Source organism: Heliangelus exortis, chromosome 2 (genome assembly GCF_036169615.1).
Source record: "Heliangelus exortis chromosome 2, bHelExo1.hap1, whole genome shotgun sequence".
Classification (NCBI taxonomy): Eukaryota; Metazoa; Chordata; class Aves; order Apodiformes; family Trochilidae; genus Heliangelus; species Heliangelus exortis.
The window spans coordinates 30,526,583-30,546,602 of NC_092423.1; the positions used below are offsets into that span (position 1 = coordinate 30,526,583).

General features: G+C 36.3%; 1 protein-coding gene across 4 annotated transcripts in view; it reads right to left on the minus strand.

The window, feature by feature from the left end:
* ANO10 (anoctamin 10) overlaps window positions 1–20,020 on the minus strand; it is a 118,458-nt gene that overhangs the window by 96,419 nt on the left and 2,019 nt on the right. For 3 of the 4 annotated variants that reach the window (XR_011724215.1, XM_071735418.1, XM_071735417.1), the window contains 10 exons: window positions 18,382–18,534; window positions 17,150–17,332; window positions 15,318–15,452; window positions 13,527–13,646; window positions 10,591–11,160; window positions 9,307–9,362; window positions 8,053–8,127; window positions 6,896–7,078; window positions 3,549–3,740; window positions 1,035–1,163 (listed from right to left, as the gene is read on the minus strand). Coding sequence is in view for 3 of the 4 variants with exons in the window: in XM_071735418.1 (XP_071591519.1) it covers window positions 1,035–1,163; window positions 3,549–3,740; window positions 6,896–7,078; window positions 8,053–8,127; window positions 9,307–9,362; window positions 10,591–11,160; window positions 13,527–13,646; window positions 15,318–15,452; window positions 17,150–17,332; window positions 18,382–18,534 (1,796 nt within the window). In the remaining variant the exon portion in view is untranslated. Of the gene's footprint in view, window positions 1–1,034; window positions 1,164–3,548; window positions 3,741–6,895; window positions 7,079–8,052; window positions 8,128–9,306; window positions 9,363–10,590; window positions 11,161–13,526; window positions 13,647–15,317; window positions 15,453–17,149; window positions 17,333–18,381; window positions 18,535–19,558; window positions 19,710–20,020 lie in introns of those variants that run through there. The other variant, XM_071735419.1, reaches the window with a different exon arrangement.

The window sequence follows — 20,020 nt, forward strand, 5'->3', positions numbered from 1 at the left end:
TAAGTTGACATAAATCCATACTGTTCACATTTAGTCACATGGTTTTCATAATATGATCTCTCTGAATATGTTGTCCAAATGCATTACATTTAAATTGCCAAATTAGTTTAATATTAAAATATATCACTGAGCTTAATGCAAATGTTCACATAGGCATAATAGAAGAATACATCAGGTTGTCTGCAGACTTGAACTTCAGTAAAGCAGCTGACATGATTTATATTTACAGTTAACTTTGTAAACCTTAAGACTTGGAAAATAAAACTCAAAAGAAAGCTAATAATTCATCACATAGCATTTAACATCTGTAAAAAACAACACCAAAGAAGTACGTGCTCCAGCGCTACGAGGCAATGCAGTTTAAATCCACACACATAACCCAGACTTTTTGCCAGAAGGAAAGTAATCTAGTTCCTAAAAGCTAAAATAGCATAATGATGAAAGTCAGAGAAATGCAATGCAAGAAAGCTCCAAAAGACAGAACATATGGGCAAAGTCCTACAATCTCACTTACTACATAAAATGCTCATAGTCATCCCTCCCTTTCTAGAAAGGAATAACACTCAAATGCTTACTACAAAGAGTTAGGAATTAGGAGATGATGAAAACACAAATGATATTACAATTACTAGTATTTATAGTCATCATACATGCCTATTTTAGATAAGCCTTAGAGGAAACATCCATAAAGACTATGTAGGAGGTCTTTTTAAGATATCTTGGGGTCACAACTAGTAGAGAAATAACCATTTCACAAAAACATGGTTACTTTGCTTCTTGAAATAGCACTAATAAATTCTAGAAATACATGAAGCAACAAACACATGGTATCTTGGGGATGTATGTCGACAACATTCACAGTAAATGAAAATACACAGAACAAATAAACCAAAAAGACTTTGAAACAGTTCTTTCACAGATAAATTTTAACTTCCTTTTAATATTGTGGGAGCAGACTACTTCCTGGTATTATTTCCACTGCTGTTTAAGTTATTTGCTACTGAAACATATGTAGTGTTTGAATGCAGACTTACCTCCACCAATGCCACAGTCAGAATAAGGTCCATTTTTGAGTCTGGGAAAAGGGCATTCACTTGTGGAGACATTCCAATCAGTATGCAGTTAGTAACAACTGATATTACACTCATAGTTTCAAAAGCCAACTGAAAAAAAAAAACAAAAAACCACCAAATATATTTATATTTCTTATTTTTAATTTACCAGTCCTCAGATTGTTTCGGACAACATCTCTCTCTTCATTAAAGCCCCAGAAGAACCATTATTTGAACTTTTTATTTGCTTTTGTCTTTTGAATTCTGCGACATAGGAATTGTTTGGCAAGCAGTGCAGACTTCATTAGCTTTGAAACCAGGCAACGACAAGCCCACAACAAGTTCTGTAATACCACAAAAGACCACCTGGCAACACTGAAGTTTTCTCTAATTTGATTTCTCTATGTGAATGTATGTGTGTTTGCTGAGAAGTTAGAGTATTCTTTCACAATTCCACAGTATGGTAAAGACCTTATTAGAGACCATTAATGTAATGCCAGATCACCTCCTGAAAAATCTGGAACAATCCAATAGGAAAAAAAGTGGACAGGAAAGCAGCTTTAGCCCTGGTATCTTCACAACTCAACCTGAACACAAAAGAGTATGGAGTCATTTACAGCTGTACTTTTGAACATTAATTTCTTTCAGGATAAAAGAAAGAATGTGAAGTTCCTTGAGGAACTAACAGTCCAAACACTCCGGGTTTGGAGGTTTTGTCTAAATGTTAACTCATTGGAAAACATAAGGATGGCTGAGAAAGCCTTTCTGAAATCACAACCAATTATACAATCTGAAATTTGTTGAAAGATTTACATTTAAGTGCATGTAATTGCACAAGTCTGAGAAGCTTTTGCCTACAGAGCTCCCACAAAATGACTAAAAACATTACTACAGGATGACAATTACTTTTGCAGTCCTATATGGTTATTTGTTCCAAGCTAGAATGATAAAAGACTGTGGATGAATTGTAGCAATTGTTACAATGAACTACAACAATCAGGTAATTCAGCTCACCTGGTAAAACAATTCCTGTATTCCTTTAACAGAAACCTGTAAGCCAATGCTCTGACTTTCCACGTGAAACAGATAACTAAATTTTTAAGTCACTATTTGTAATTTACAAACACCACATGTCTGTACCACTAGTGTTTCACTTTTCCAACCTACTCCCTAGATTGAAACAAACTATTCTGGTCAAACCAAATGCTACTCCTATACCTGCAGCTAGGCCTGTAACTTATGAAGACAGCCTCATTTATTTGGTGCTCACACCACTGATCAGTGCAGCTATGCCATCAAGATGTTAGCAGCATAGAATTGGACTGAGAAAATGCATCAAATGTTAAAACAAACAGATTATAATTTACACAACTGAATTACCTTAATATTCAAAGACTTCTTCTGTAAGTCATTGGTACATGCCTGAAAGAACATTGCTGAGAATATTTGGTTTGCATGTTTTTATAGTATGTTTCATTAGAGGTGTCCTGATTTCATTTCTCATCTTCCATCTGTTTCCTTTGGTACCAACATTTAAAACCCCACCAAATTGCACAGCCCACTAGTTTATCTTTGCCTCCATTACATTAAAAAAAAAAAAAAAAAAAAAAAAAATAGAAAAAGCTGTTATAATTAGAAAAGCTGTTAAATAAAACTAGAATATGGATCATTGCCCAGAAATTTCCTCCAACATACTTCACACTCCTCACCAGGCCACTGCTATTACAGAATACTAAAGTCTCTGGATGCAATTTTATAACTGCTTTTCTCTTCAGAAAAAAAAGCTCTGGTTTTGGAAGAGTTTTACAGGGTTATTCCTAGTCAGAATTAGTTCACTGATGCAGCGTATTCAGAAAGCTCCAAACTAGCTGGTGCTAGCAGGACTGCACAGACAAACAACCAAGGAGAGACAACCCTTAACCCAGTACTACTAGTATTAAATTATTTAGATAGATCACAATGTGAAGGCTGTGCAGAAAGGCCCAGTTCCTTCTGGAGCTGGATCCAGGTTCTTTTAAAATTAGTCAGCTTGAGTACCAGTTACGACAAGGGCAGTCAGTCAAGCATGGCTCAGCAATTCAAGTGTTTATCTACCATTCTTCAATTTTTTTTATACCCTTGGCAAGCTCCATGCTTCTGAAACTGCATCAGATGTTATCTTTTCTGAGGTATGGTGGCTGTGAAGAGAGCTGGGCAGTGTCTGGCAGCTTTGCTTTGTTGCAGTTGCACCAGGAGTACAATACATACATACATGTACGAGGACTGGGGGAAGGATTTGTATTCTTACCAAACACAACTGAAAGACATGTGGTCAAAAACCCTGCAAAAAAATCACTTGGATACAGAGCTGGATATATACTATCCTAAGGCATCAAAGAGAACAAAATACCTACTAAACTTGAAAGTGGCTGATGGGTCAAACATGCAGTTTAGATACACTTGTTGGTATTTCTTTAAAAACGAATTAATAGAAAAAAAAAAAAAGACAAAAATTACCTGCCAAACACCAATATTTGCTGTAGGTTCTGCAAATGGACGCTTGTAAACTCTACACATCTTTAAAGCATCAGAATATATCTCTGTGACGTTGTTTAACACTGCAAAGACAGCTGCCAGTGGATAAACACATGAGAAAAGACTCACATAGCCAAACTGTAAGAACAACTCCAGGTAATCATCAAAAGTACCCTGAAACACAGTGCAAAAATAAGAACAACTTTAACCCTCAGGAATATATGAAGAAACACAGAATTAACAAAATAGTTATAAACATACTTACTCAAACCAGTCATTTGGGAATGATCAATGACAGAAAACAAAAACAACAGAAAATCCTATCTTGTTATTTTGGAATTATTCAATTACAAGGGTTTTTTTCCTTTTGCCTAATGCATTTTCTGCAAGTCAAACTTATTATTACATGAAATAACTGCATATACACATGAATCCCATTCAAGTTCTTGACTATTTCAGTGAAAGAGTTACAGAAGGAACAGGAAAACAGTATTTTAGACTGCCCATGAAAGACCTAACTAGGATGGTAGCCTGGCACATCTGCAACTCTTTCCTGGTATTTCTGCTCACTTATTTCAGAACATTAAGTCAGAACCAGCAGCTCAGTTGAAGGCTGAAATGACAGAATGCAGCACTGAGATCTGAAAGGAACAACTAATGCAATCAAAGAGTCCCATTTTGGCAAACACGCAGCACATCTATGACCTGATCTTTAAAATAAGAATGTAGGTACTTCAATCTTGACCAAGTACTCACATGTAGGTTCATATATTAGCATATTAGCTTTGTAGTATTAATAAGAGTTTTCTATTATTGTAGCAATTACTTAAGCAAGTAAAGGATCAAACCAACCATTTTTAAAGCAAAAGTGTCCACTGAACAAAAGGATAAACAAGTTAAACTGGGATCCAGCTAGTTGGTATTCACCCAGATCCATGTGTTGCCCTCTCTCAACAATGAAATAACAAAGACTTGACAGTAACTGAAATTATTACAGACACCACATAAAATTGGTTTTGGTTCCATGCACCTGAGACATGGTTCTCTCATCTTTTTTTACTGATTGTATCTGTTAAACTGACTGCCCTCTCCAGCACCAAATGCTTTTTTTCTAGCAAACAGAGAGAGGCAGTAGAAGCCTGAAAGCTCAGAAATCAACATGGGGTTGTCATTAGCTGCATCTTTCAATTGAGCTCATTTTCAAGGAATACAGCACAGCTCAGTGACAAACTGATCTGCAGATCAGACCACGAGGACCTACCCAACTGTAAAAAACATTGAGATTTTTCCACATAAACGTTCTGTAGGAGGTCTGCATTTCAGTAAGGTCTTCCTCAGGATCTTTCTGCAGAATCACTCACTAGAGTGGCAGTCACACATTTGTCCCTATCACTTTCTCAGACAACTGTTGCAGGCAGGGAGCGATGCTTCCCTTTGTGCTCATCCTGGTAACTGCAGCGTTCCCACTGATTCTTCACACCTCTCTCCTCATTTCCTTGCCCAGTACCTACTGACTTTCAGAACAGCAGAGTATGAGAAGAAAAGGAATATTTTTCTCCTACATGAGGCTTTGTGCAAGAAAAAAGGAGTCTGCTATGATGCCAAAGAGATTTCAGACTGTGCCACTGTCACCCATAAGAGCAGCACATGAGCTATGGCATCAAGGTAACAGAATCCACAAAAAAATTCAGGGAAAAAATGAACTGGGAGAGAAGCAGAAACTAGAAAAAAAAAACAAAAACCAAAAAACATCATCCTTGCAGGATGTTTTTAAATCTTAAATTGCATGAAGGGCTAAAGATGTGAAAAGTTAAGAGAAAGAGTAGAAAAAAAAGATAATTAAATGTTAAGGACTAAGCAAAGGAAAGAAAACAAAGGAGCCTGAAATGCAGAATGTTGTCAAGGCTCCTGCTGAACACTTCAGTTACTAAACATAGTCAAATGCTTCCCCCTTGTGACAGATTTAATTTTAGAAATACTCTTGTCTGCTGACAGCTCCCTGCTTGCAAACAAACCAGTGGTCTGTGTATTCATAAGCACGGCACAATTAAAATCCTTAAATTGAAAATAAAATTAAGACACAGTGTCTTGAACCGAAACTGAGGCCAACAGAGGACACCTCCAAGACAAACTCGTAAATCTGCAATTCACCTGTTGGGTCTCTGTGGAAAATTATTCAGGGCAGAGTGGTTCAACAGGTGCAGATACATTTGATCCAGCTCTGCACAAGAAGCACCGGGTCTAAGGGGCAGAGCTTAACTGGTCAGGCATACCAATGTCTGATGCCAACACAGCTTCTGGAGCTATACTTGCCTAGTTGGCACAGTGCTGGGCTGAGCTTTATCAGTTCAGACACTAGCATGGGGATTTCTGCTGTGTTCTCCATTGTATATGCTCTCTAAAACTGTTTCCCTCCATATATAATGAGGGAAATACCAATCTTCCCAGAGGAACATAAGCATTAACATTTGTACAGCTTTTCAACTGCAAAGGTAGTGTTTATTTTTCCTATTCCCATTTCATGGCACTTAATGTGGGAAGGGAGGAACCAACTATCAGATTTCAAAATTCTCTGCCTTCTAGATAAAAGGAACATTATCTACATATAATTCTTATTCTGTAAAAATATAAAACACACAGTATTAAGAATCCTGTGACTATGCTTGAAGCCCGTGATCAAGCCAGCTGTCAGCCAGTTAATATACACACTAATGTCTACTTCATCAATTCCTTTAGAACTGCAAGTAACAAATTGCATGAAGTCTGTTAAATATACTTAAAAATTGTACTGGATCAGAAGTGGTCAGGAATGGAATTAGGGAAACAGAGAATGCCAAAGCTGTAATTTCAAGAAGAAAGAGATTCCTACAATGGTACCGGTTGGTCTCCTCTGCCTTCTCCATTTCTGGCCCTCCCCAGACATGAGCCCACTCTCTCAGGTTTATTTAACAGTTTAAATTAGTATCACTGCAAACCCAAACTAATGCAGAAACAGCCTCCCACCTCCCCTTGCCAGGCTACTTATCCTGCTAGCCCTTTCAGGATACCCTTGGAGATTGCAGGAATGTTACAGCAGCAATTCCTCTAGTGATAGGGATTTAGGTAGCTCCTGATGCAGCTCTTCATTCCCACTCCTTCATTCTAGTGTAACGGGGATCGTGCACTGTATCACCATATAGCTATATGAACAACACTACCAGCAAAAACTGATGAAGCTGGAAATAAGCTGCCAGCCTAGACAGCCAGAAATACTTCAGGTTGTGCTGGCTGATGTCTCTGTCAACTACAGCCCAGAAAACTTCTTACTCTTTTACAGCAGTAAAACGTACAAAATAGGTGCCCATTTCTTTCTCCAAGTTGACTTGTTCAACTAATGACAGGTCCGATTCTTTTTTCAGAGAATGCACACGTTTCTTCATCCTCATCTTCTGTCTCTTTTGGAGCCAGTAAGGAAGTAAGGATTCTGCAAACTGATTAAGGATCTGCGAAGTGATCAGCAAAGTGGCCAAGCTCTGAAGTTGTTGTTTAAAAAAAATAAATAAATAAAATAATTAATAGAATTGTGATTAATATATATATTCTGTGCATTCTAGCAACACTGTAATTTGCTATACTATGACATAAACAGGCCAGCCTAACAACACTTTCAATAATATATGAATATATATAATATTGCAATTTTCTGAAAAGGACAAAATAGGACTTAGATGCCTAAACATTTTTGGATACAGATATATCTTGGACACAGTACCCCAAGTCCAATGAAGGGTAAAGTTACACAATTAACATAGGCCACAGCCACTCACAGAGCTAAACAATGAACTTTTAAATATTTTTCTTGTTCTCTACCTTAGTTTATCGGAAATGTTCATGTCACGTCTGATGTAGGTATGTCAAGTGTTTAGCTGGAGATCCCTTTAGTGGAACAGAGATCTTGAATTGAAGTTCTTGGTTTTTTCATTAATATTTTAGAGAAAAAATATTTTCCTTATACCTTACTTCCTTATTTTCATGCATTTGAGTGCAGAAGTGAAAGGAAAGCTGATTTAAAATAGCAACTACAAATTATTTTTGCTTTTATTTATTCTCAGCTGTCCATTATAGTAATAAACTTTATCATGCTCCTGTGCTCAAGAGAAAGATCCTCTCCATTAAGAAAACTACAGAGAAAACCATTTTATAACATAAAGGGAAAGCAGAGAGAAATGAAAAATTTCCAGCCTCAACTGTGTGAGGGAATAACCAATTTATTTGAAAACAGTTCCTTATTTATATGGATGGAAATAATTGCTCCAGTCTAGTATGATTCTGTAACTGTGCTAGAGGAACTGGAAGATGGAAGCTGGTTTTGTACAAAAATATAGACAAAATACATTCAGTGTCAAGCTAATATTTTAGAAAAACATTTAAAAACTGAAGTCCTTTTTCAATCAATTCTTTAGTTTTCTATATTCATCAACATTCTCAAGATATCCTTGGAACTCACCTGCCTCAAAAGCTTCATATCAAACAGCACAAAGGCAATGTAGAAGAGAGATGCAAAACAATTTAAGAAATTGAACTGCAAATAAAAAAAAAAATGTTACTGATACTCAAAAGTTCAAATGCAGAATATGATCTAACCTAACAGTCACCTTGACTAAATAGCTTCCATGCAGATGTAAACTGTTCATTAAAATTTTCTTTACCATTTTTAAAACTGAGGTCAGATAAGCCTCATTGTCAATAGTGGTCTTATTGAGATTTTCGTTTGACAAGCTTAAGGCTTTCTTAAAGCACACTATACACAGATTGCTACAATTATGAAATGTGGACATTAAAACCTTGTCACTTTCTACTTAACTCATCTTTTGGCAGTTTCCCCATAAGTAACGCAATAAAAGGAACACATTGACCCTAATTTAAGGTAGCGATTTTTTCCAAAGAAATATTTCATCCAAATACGTGTGTTGGATGTCCTGTCTTTCAATATGTGTATGTATGTAACTGTTCTGTCATATATTTCAGTTGTGCTTGATGTTTAATCACTTCAAGAGGTTTTATGACTAAGGGAAAGATATATTCCCTACCTTTAAAAAGAAATATAATCACAGTATTATTCCTGAAAACTCATAATCAAATTTTGGAGTTCCACACTTAAGTGCTGCAGCTCCTTCTCTGGGACTCATGGACAACACAGACAATACTGGGAGTGCAGAGAGCCACTTATAGGGTGAAAGTGAAAATCAGGGGACTTGGATTTGACATTTCATAATTTAAAAAATTATTTTATGTAAATTTCCTAGAGGGGAAAAGCCTGTGATTTTTTTAAGAAAGAGACAAAGCCATAAATTATACGTACAAGAGTTTTAACTCTAGAGGCTACCAGTAAATGAAGGACAACAAGCAGATTTAAAGAAAAAGGAAAAAAAAAATAAATAAAGCCAGCATACTGAGAAAAGAAAAAGTGAAAGGAATAGTTCCCAGTCAAAGACAGGATCACATTGATTAACAGAGTAACTTACATATACAGAAACCTAACGAAAGAACAAATCAATACAAACAATACCCCAATTCTCCACTATAAAAAGGGGCCTTTGAAACAGTCTAGCACTTACTGCAAACACAAAAGAAATCATATTTACTCTGATCTTTGCGCTAGTACTTGGCCTTGAACAAAACTCTTGGTCAGTGAGGCTTATAACACATGACAAGTTCCCTTTTTAAACAATTTTTGAAGCTGCTTATGCTATGTACTTACCACTAAAACCTTCAGAATTAAATGATTCTGATATGAAGACTCCAGCCTGTGATTTTCTAAAACACCAACAAAATTACTGATTAGAAAACAGCAGAAGCACTTACTTATCATGTACTAGTACATTGTTATACAAAGAGTAAGCAGACATTTTTCCACAACCTAAAATTACTTAATTAATAGATTACGGGGAAATAGTTCCTCTAATATTCTATGGCATAATTAATTTGTACTCTATCAGTACCTCAACTTATGAAGGCAACTGGATGCATAATAATGACATACGTATTTTTGGTTACAAATCTGCTGGTTTTCCAACTGTAGAAGGTTTTCTTTTTAAAATTTTCTTCCTCAGAAGTAGCTGTTTGGTAATAGAAAAAAACATAATTCCTAACACTTAATAAAAAGGGCCTTGTTATTTATTTTTCTTTGGCTGTAAACAATTGTAAAACTAAATGGGATACATAATGAATAACAGTACTGGATTGCATTCAAAACCAGTAAATGCTCATAGAAATATTCCCATCCATCTGCAAGGAATTTAGATCAGGTCTGCAGAAGTGCTAAAATTCAAAATAAGCACTAACATTTCACTGTCCCTATGTTAGGTTACAAAACATAGGGCCCAATCTGTTAAATACCTCACAGACAAAGGGCAAAAAAGGCAGCATATTGTAACTATAATATAATCTCTTCTGAGACTGCCCAGAGGAAAATATTTTGATAGGGAAGGGAAGTCTAGGCTCCATTATATATACAGAAACATGCTCATGTGACATTCAGTTGGTAGTTTTAGATTTTGTTCCATTCTCTCAGTGCCTCTCCTCTGTACAGATATATCAGTAGACTAAGGAGTACTCTGTAAGCTCAGGTGGTAGACACAAGCTGCCAGGACAGCCCTTCCTTCCATCCACCTCTTGAGCTCCCATAGTCACCATCTTGCCTTGTCCCTCTGCTCTGCTCTGCAGCCAAAGAGCTGTATCAGAGAAGGGAGACTTCTGCACCAAAGGCAGAGAGAGGCTGAGGGGGAAGGGAGAATCACTCCTTTTGATGGCATGCCAGACTGAGACCAAATGTGAAAATGCAGTCTTGGTACACTCAGAATAAATTTAAGTAGTTAATAAAGCCATCCCTTTAAAACCACAGTAAAAAAAATCTCATCAGGAGTAATCAGGAAATTTCTTCAGCATTCAGCTGAACACGAACTCACAACAACATATCCTACAAACAAACAAATTCTAAACATCTGGGATTCTAACTTTAAGGAAGAAGAACAAAATTCCTTACCCCATGACGTTAGGAATTCAGCAGCATATCGATATATACGGTTCATAATTTCAATCACTACAGCATATATGATACTGGGAACAAAGAGCATCAAGCTGCTGAAGTTAGACCCATTCTCTTCGTGATAATCCAGAGCCCACTGTTCCAAATCAAAGTAAATCATCATCACGTACAGTGAGAAGTAGAGACAAAGGCACACAAATGGTAAGGACACCAGGTATATTCGTAGCTGTCTCTTAATACTTGAGTACACTGGTTCCTCCCTCCCAGTGACAGGATTGACACCCAGGACACCATGGAAACCTGGTCTTGGTTCTTCAAACTGTCGTTTCATCAGCAGTGTCCCCCAGTGGTATGTCATGATGGCACACATCCGCTTCCAGACTTCTAGGATCGCAGTGGACCAGAGCAGATTGAACGTGGCAAACATCACATACTTGTCATAGTCTTCCCATGCAAACACGTAATAAGGAATCCCAATGACAGCCATTGGAATCAAAGCAAATGTGAAGTACTCCAAGAAGCCAAAGTAGAGAGCAATGGTTTCACCAAAGTAGCAGCGTATCTCATCTGCAGAGAAAAATTAATCAATTAAGACTACACTTGGCGTAGATGTCACTATAATATCAAACTTGACTTTACATTAATCCCAATTTTTTTTTTCTTAATAACAAAATGAACATTACTACTTTTTTGTCCTTCCTTCTCCCATGTTCTAAAAACTCAGAAGACTAGTTTAATTTTTTAAATGTTTTATATATATATATATATATATATATACACACACACAAATATATGTACGTATATTCAGATGGCTGGGAAGTTGAGTATCTAAATACTTGCCAGAGGATATCCAGAGGAAAATAAAAACCACAATAAAAAAAACAACTAAGCCACAAAACCACTAGTATTCTTAAAAACAGACTCTATCAATGAATGGCTAAGGATGGCATGGAAGATATATTTTTTTTATTACACTGAATACTTTAATAGCAAGTGACACTGATCTTCTGAAGCATCCCTGGCATATGCACACCTGGGAAACAGATTTGTTTCAGTCTGCTTAGGGGCAAAAAGGACTAGTTCTGCTTTGCCAGCCCTCAAGAAACTAAGGGAAGAAATGGAAATACATAGTGAAATTTTAAACATGTCAGAAAGCACACTCAGGCTGAGACATTCCCTTTAGCAGACAGCTGAAAACACGAGTTCTTGCTGTACTCACCAAGGTTGTCTACTCAGGTGTTATAAAGACAAGGAAAGTGCACTAATAATGGATAAATTTCACGACAAATGTGTTACCTCCAAGAAAGACAAGATCTCATCTCATTACTAACAAAAAAAAAAAATACATAGGAGTATTATTCAAAAGAATCTAGAAATGGCACCACTTAGTAAGACATAGAAATGCCTTGGAGCACAGAATCCTGAAACTAGCTTTATCTGCCTCCTTGAAACAAAACAGCCATGACATCAGGAACCTCTGAACTCACACTGCAAATGTACTCTCCGTAAGAGACCAGCACATCAAAACCTCACAGGCAATGCCAGAATACTTTTATGGCTTATGGCTTACGCTACAGCAAAAGTTTACAATTGCCAATCAGATAAGTCTCTGAAAACAACAGCAGAAGAAAGTCCAAAGAACCATAATTCCAACATCCCTCTCAAGCAAAAATTTATTAGAAAAAAATTCAAATGTAGGTTATTATCAGCCTTTCACACTTCAAACTCACAATATAAAAGACATTCCTAAATTAAAACATACATAACAGGGTTCCCAGGATTTACTTTGAAATCATGTGTATACAATGTCAGTGAAAAATACCTCTCTCCTGCATAAATAAGACAAGCACACAAAACAACCCCTAACACAATACTCGGGAGGAAGGCATTATCAAGCCAGACTTTTAGCTTCCTGCAGCTCAGGAAAGACTCTCAAGCAACTGCAAGACAGAGATATTAATAATCAGGAAAACATTCAAATGCTTTTTTTTCCTTATTTTTAAGTTAAGTTTACAGCTTTAGAACCCAGAACTCAACTTTCCACATAGCCAGATTAAAAATTCAACTGAAATTACTCAAAATTACAACTCAAATTAGGTTTTGGAATCCCAGACATTAAAGAACTTTCCTGTCAAGAGTCAGTTTGAGAAAACAGTGGCTTGGTCCATAACTGCTTTACTGACAGGTAATCTGTGATGTGCAGACTGTTGATACATGGAAGCTTGCAGACACTGAGCCACCAGTCGAGCCAGTCTTGAGCTGTTTCAGGAGGTTACACAGGAAACGCTGAAAGAAGAAAAACTTGCCCAACCATAGAAGAGTAATCTTCCCATTTCAAGACCCTACACTAGATGACTGAAAGGCAAATATTGTCCCCAAGCTCCAGCTTGGAAACTATGGCCTATCTACAGAACTCCTGCAGACTCAGGAAAGAATATCAAGAGACCCCAGCACTCAACTCAAGAACAATTGTACTGTGATTCACTACAGCCACCTTACAATCAAAGAAAATTCAATGAAGAGACCTCAGCAGTGCACGTCTACAAGTCCAGAAACATGGATGATTCCTTAGGCAGAGCTTGAGTCACTCTGTTGATTCCAAGAGCAGTAAAACCAAGAGTGGATAAAACAGAGACTTTGGTTCACATGGCCAACAAAGCAACTTGGACAGAAGGGTAATGTTAGAGGAGGTGAACTGAAATGGGTAATAAGGGATGTGAAAAAAAAACCTCTTAAAAAAAGTGAACTCTTAGTGTACACAGCAGACTTCTTGGTACAATACTTACATTCCACTCACAAGTTTCACTCCTACAGAGGCTAAACGCTGAAGTAAAAGACAGGAAGGACCCTTGGTCTTCTCACACAAGCTGAAGAGAAAATTTCTCCAGAAAAACCCCTGCACTTTATTTGTAGTGGAGGAAGTGTTCACATACCTAGGGGTTGATAGCCAACTTTCACTCGGCCATACCAGCTGTGACGGAGCTTTTTCAACTCTTCCCTATCATGCAGTGGGAAGATCTGAACTAGAACACCACTGGTCAATAATCTTCTTACTACAAGGACAAAAATAATTAAAAAATAAAGAAGAGGTACCTAGTACTCCTCCTTCAAAGGACAGTGAAATGGATATAAGCAAACAGGCTATATTATGTACTTACTAAGTCTAAAGTTCCTTTGAAATAAATCTAGCATTTAAATCCTTAAAACAAATAAATTGTCTGCATGTTAGTTAAAACTTAATTAATAGAGAGAGCAGTTCTACCTGAGCAGTCATTACTACAATGACTGTGCTGTTCACCGAGATAGTGACCTTCTTACAGCTATTAATTATTCAACAGGTTTGCAACATAATCAGTTCCAGCTTGAATAACAAAAAAGTGCTACAGGTCAGAAGTGAAATGTCACCTGTAGCTTTGTGGGGAAAGATCTGGCATTGCATTTGAGCAAAGAAAGGCAAAACAAATCAAACTGACATAGCAGAAACAAAGCACTAAAGAGAAGAGCCATTCTTTTATTAATCATGGCAAAGATAATTAAAACATTTTAAAATTATTTGTTTACACAAATTCCTAAAATACAACACATCTTCTTTGCAGACAAACCAAATATTCCACAATTTGTATTTCACTTTGTTATGGAAAGCAATAATAGCTGTGTGGATAAGCAATTAACAAACTGCTCTGGAAGCTAATACTACAAAAATATTGGAGAAGAAACATTCAAAAACAGAAGAGAAGAGGCACTGGAAGTTGTATGATATTTTTTTTTAGCACTTCCCATCATCATCTACTTAACATAATTAGAAAAATACCTTAGCTATATACAACAGTACCAATGTAAACTCATCTGACATCTTCATTTATTTACATTTCTTGAACCACTGATATGCACAGATCTCTTTCTCTGATAACCAACACTAATAAACAAAGATACTATTATTAAAAGGACACACAAATATTAAGATGAATTTTCCTAAGAAATTGTGGCATCTCTGCCAACGAACTAGTTCCAGCTGCCATAAAAATAGCACTAGCTTTTGTGCTTCTTTTTCCCATGAAAAGAAAGAGCTCTTGAAGCAAAGAGGAAGATAAATGAAATCAAATTAATCAAAAACTTCCTTCATATTGTGGAATTCAGAGCTCTTGAACAATGTTCCTCATTCCAGTATTTTGACACAGAGACAATCCAAGTACATCATTATGTAATTTTTAAAAAACAAGTATTTTTTGTATTAATTATAAAAATAATGCATGACGTCAATATACATGGAAATTATCCAACCAAAAAGAATATAAGGGCAGAGTTTCAGCCTTACAGAAAGATCTGGAGTGGAAAACCCTCTGGAAGTCACCTGATCTAACACTTCCTACTCCAAGTAGGTCCAGCTTAAAATAGGCTGCTCAGGGCCCTGTCTAGTAAAGATCTGAAAGACACAGGACACAGTTAATACAATCTCTCTCTAACACCCTGTTCTAATATTTGATTACTCACATTGTATAAAACATTTTCTTGGTATCTATTTAGAATTTCTCTTGTTGCATTGTGCATCCATTGTCTCTTGTCCTGTCTCTGTGGAGAAGTGTGAAAACAAAGCTGATTTTAAATAGTGGGACTTCAATGTCTGAAGGGCTTCTCTTCATTGCAGGAAAATCAAGGATTTTTTTACCATGAACACTGTCTCACATTAACAAAGTTAGTTACAGGCAACAAACTACATTGCTTACCAATTGATTTTCCTGGGTACAGCTTTGCCTGAGGATATCCAGGGATCATTTTTTCATCCTTAGCTCTCAAGTTTTCAAGTTCATGTTTGATGATGTACTGACATTCTGCCATCGTAAGGAAATTTTGATTGTCATCTAAATCAAAAAGAAGGCAGTTTGAAATCGTGCAGCATCAGCAGACAGCCCTATCAAAAATGACCAGAACCAGATAAAAAATTAAAACTGCATGACAACTACTCCCCATCAACATCAATTAGCAAACACTCTACTTTTTAAAATAAATGTCTTGGGAAGAACTTTTCTATAACTGGAACATGTTGGCCACTGCATTTTTGAGTACCCAGATTAAGTAAGCAAACAAATCACTCAAGACACAAAGACACCCTTGAAGTACTCATTCTGGAGGCTAGGACAGTGTATCAGCCAGTACTACACGCTCTTGCCCTGCTGAAAGACTCTTCATTTAGGCATCCACAATTAGCCAGTATCACAATCTCCACACCTCTTTCTGCTATACAGTTCCCAAACTATTTTCACAACAAAAACCAATAAGACATCAGGACAAATCTCCTTTTCCATACACATTTCAGAACAAATATCACAGCATCTTGCTCTTCACTCTCCATAGGACACAAGGCTAAGCCATTTGAGACAATTAGTTCTGATAAAAATACAGAAATAAGGTCAACCAATAAGACACCTCCCAGAAAAATCCCAAATTTTGAAGAGCTGCAGCAACAAAACTATTACTGACCCCATCAATTTTTCATCAGGGAAATAGAATCTGGTTTCATTGACATAACAACCAATTCTATTTTTCTTCCCCCTTAGGAATAAGGAACTACAGGGATGGAGGGATGGCCCTAACTGCACACTAAGTAAGAAGCTAAAACAGCAACAAATTTCTAATCCAAAGTATAAAAATATAGTATGATTAAACTGGAGAACTATAAATATTAGAGTAAGACAACACAGGCCATGGGGTTGCTTTTGCAGACATTTTTCACCTCATCTAAGCATAGTCAACTATTTTATCCCCTAATGAACTCTGGTCAAAACAAAATTGATAGTATTTTAAAAAAGAAAAATAGACCACAAGATACAGCAGGATTTACAGTAGTTGGAATTCCAGCTGCTACAATAGCATCTGATAGCAATACAAGTCAGATTAGCATTAAGAATGTAAACACATGAAACAGAAACTGCACCTTTGCTACTGACAATTCTCAAGGTTTCCTAATTTCAGGACAGCAAGGTCACAAACGAAAGGACACTACAACACTTACTGAACAGGAAAAGAAATGTTGAATAAACTGGCATCAAACAAACGACAAAACTCAGCTTTATTATTGCTGCAGCAGATCCAAGAACCTTTATACTGAAAATGTGGTAAAAGGTATCATGGAAACAGGCACATGAAAAGTACTAGCAAGACTAAAGATAATAAGCCTTCAAAACTAACTCACAGTTGTTAATAAAGAATTCAATTGCCATGTTACTTCATAAAGTGATTGTTAATCCTGCATTAACGTTTATCAACTATTTTCTCTTATTTCCAAAAAAATTCCATACAAATATGACTCTACTTGGAGCATACAAAAGCATAAAGTAAAATATAAGGAAAAAGTGAAAGTCATGTGAAAGAAAAAAACCAAACTTCATTATATGAATTTCCAGAGATAAAAAGAGATTTTTTTCATAGCTTGTTCTTCCTATTTTTGTTCACTGTTACCATTCCAAGGTATAGAAAGACCATGAAAGATTAACAGGATAATTACTCATAATCTTCAGCTACAGCTTTGCAATGACATGAGAGCCCTAAAGTTACTTACCTGCAAAATCTTTGAAAGTTTTTCTACTGCTGTATGTAAAAGCTCTCATCGAGTTATCACTACATTCCTTCACCAAACCCACAGTTTCAGCCCCCAGCAACAGCCTCAAGTGGGAAGCTCCAACCAGATAAATATTTTCATCTCCATTTTCTGTAGCCAACGGCTGAACCAGCAGTTGTGCACCTTTAAAGGCAAAAAAAAAAGGAAGACAATACACAAGAAGAATGCCTCAAAACACTAGTATTTTAGCATCCATCATATTGAACCTAGTTACAAGGAGTGCTAGAGCTGTAGATTTTAAGGGCACAAAGAATTAAGGCTTCAACAGCACCTGATGTGTGGCACTCAGAATCTTCCAGGGACAGCCCCTGATTCAGCCCTGTTCTTGTGGAAGTACTCACAGTGAACTGGAACAACAGGGACAGCTTGGATTTACTCCCATTATGCATCACATCAAGCTGCTGCAAACAGTCCCACTTGTTTTAAGGAAAAAAGACTTTTGAAACAGAAAAATCCCTGACTTCTCTAACCCAGTCCTGAAAGCAAGATTGTAGTCATAAGCCCAATAGCTACAGAAATATTACTGAGCATAAGTTATAGGATACAACAGCCTTTCTGAAAATCGTTTTAAAAAAAGTCTAAGAAATTGCAAATTAATTAGCCTGAATTTAATTGCTCATAATATACTGAAATAAGTAATTAAATACCCTACTTGTAATAGCCTACAAGCTAGCAAAAAGATAATTAAAATCCAACAGGAATTTATCATGTTTAAATTGATTCCTGTTAACTTAATTTTGTTCAACAACACAGTACCAAGTCTTGTGGACAGGACAGTACATGTCATGTGTCTTCATTTTTGGCAAGGCCTAAAAAGTCTCATAAGCAACATGAGAAACATGCCCAAGATGATTAATATAAGAAGTGATATCAAAACCATGCTGAAGGAGAGGCTATCAAGGTTTCACCATGAAAACTAAAGCATTCTAGAGTTCTAGAGCCAACATTTTCATTAATAAATGGGTTAACAGGATTAAGTTATTACATTTTCACAACAGCATGAAACTACTTTTGCATAAAATCAAGCAACTTCAAACATGCAAAATGGTGCAGGATTGACTAACCCATAATTAAATCACAAATTGCCTGAAAACTGATTTTCTGTATGTCTTCATATTATAATGACAACCAACATGATTTCAAAATGTCACAGAAGATCACGCTATACTCACCTCCATTTGCTTTTTTGTCCACAATCCGTTTGGTGAACCATTCTATGGTTTCCTTTTTAGTGCCTTTTGCAAGTTCAATCACTACCAGAGGCCTGAAGTTTGACTCAAAAGTATCCAAGAAAGACCAGCTTTCTGCCATCTTTTTAGAGCTTGCTAGATACAAAAATCAAAAAAAAAAAAAAAAAAAAAAAAAAAAAAAAAAAAAAAAGCCAAGGTTAAATAATATTTGGCACCAATCTCAAACCACAAAACTTTACTGTAGTGAGTTACAATCACCTATGCTTAGCAAAGTGGCAGGTGCCTATCTATGTGGACTTACTGAAAAGAACAGTTTGAGTCACTTCTCCACTTGTCACTGGCAAGATGATACCAGTCTGCAGTGGCATTTATGTCCTGCTCTCAGTAGAAACAAAGTTTTGCTCTGAATCACAAAGTAGTAGTGATGAGAAAGCATACAAATAAATAAATAAAAAGTTAATAAGGAGAAAATAACACCGAAAGGAACAATTTGCACCTCCCTGAAGTATGTTATTATATATACATTATTATATATAATTAATTAATATTAATAATTATATATATTAATAATATATATTTTATATATAATATATTATATATTATATATATTATATATAAATATGATATAATAATACAATATATATATTAATAATTATATATATATAATTATTTGTCAGGAAATTAAAAGACTATCTGAAGAGAAGAAACAGACACCCAAAACTAATGTCTCCTGCTAAGAGTGTGCATCATACATTTAAGAAGGAACCTTCTTCAGTCCACCTGGTAAAGCTTTAGCCATATCAGGGAAATGGATAGCACCTTGGGTAGGTGAGCAGGACGCCTAGATATAGGTAGGCTAATGTTGAACAAGGAACTTAAGTGACTTGTTGAAAGATACAAAGTAAGCATTCTGTGACAAAGTCCAACTGCAAAGTGTCGAGCTGCCAAGTTCACCACTACACCATGGCCCGAAGCACCACATCTGCTCATCTTTTAGGTAACTCCAGGCAAGGTGAGTCAACACTTCCCTGGGCAGCCTGTTACAATGTTTTTCAATTCAGTGAAGAATTTTTTTCCTAATATCAAATCTAAGCCTCCCTTGACACAACTTCAGGCCATTTCCTCCTATCCTACCACTTGTTACTCGGGAGACCAACACCTTCCTCACAATAACCTCCTTTCAGGTAGTTACAGAAAGCAATAAGGTTCCCCTCAGTCTCCTCCAGACCAAACAACCCCCGTTCCCTCAGCTGCCACTCATAAGTTTTCTTGACATTCTGTCTTCAGTGTTTCTATAGACAGTTCTACCGCTGATATATCAAGACAAGTTTGGTAACTAACCTACTCAGCTTAAAAAAAAAAAAAGAAATTAAAAAAAAAAAAATTAAAAAAAATTTTAAAACTAAAAATTTAAAACAAATTTTAAGAAAATTAACAACCCCCAGCCAAGAAACTTATTGTGGACTGAATTTATAAAAATTTAAAACTATGGTGCAAGTGTAGGTTTGGGGGTTTTTTTGCTGTTAACTTCACTGAAGAAAGGATTTTACCCACTGCCTAGAAGCAGTTTTCCCCAACCTGTTCAAATACTGAAATTATTAAATTTCTAAGTAGCTACTCT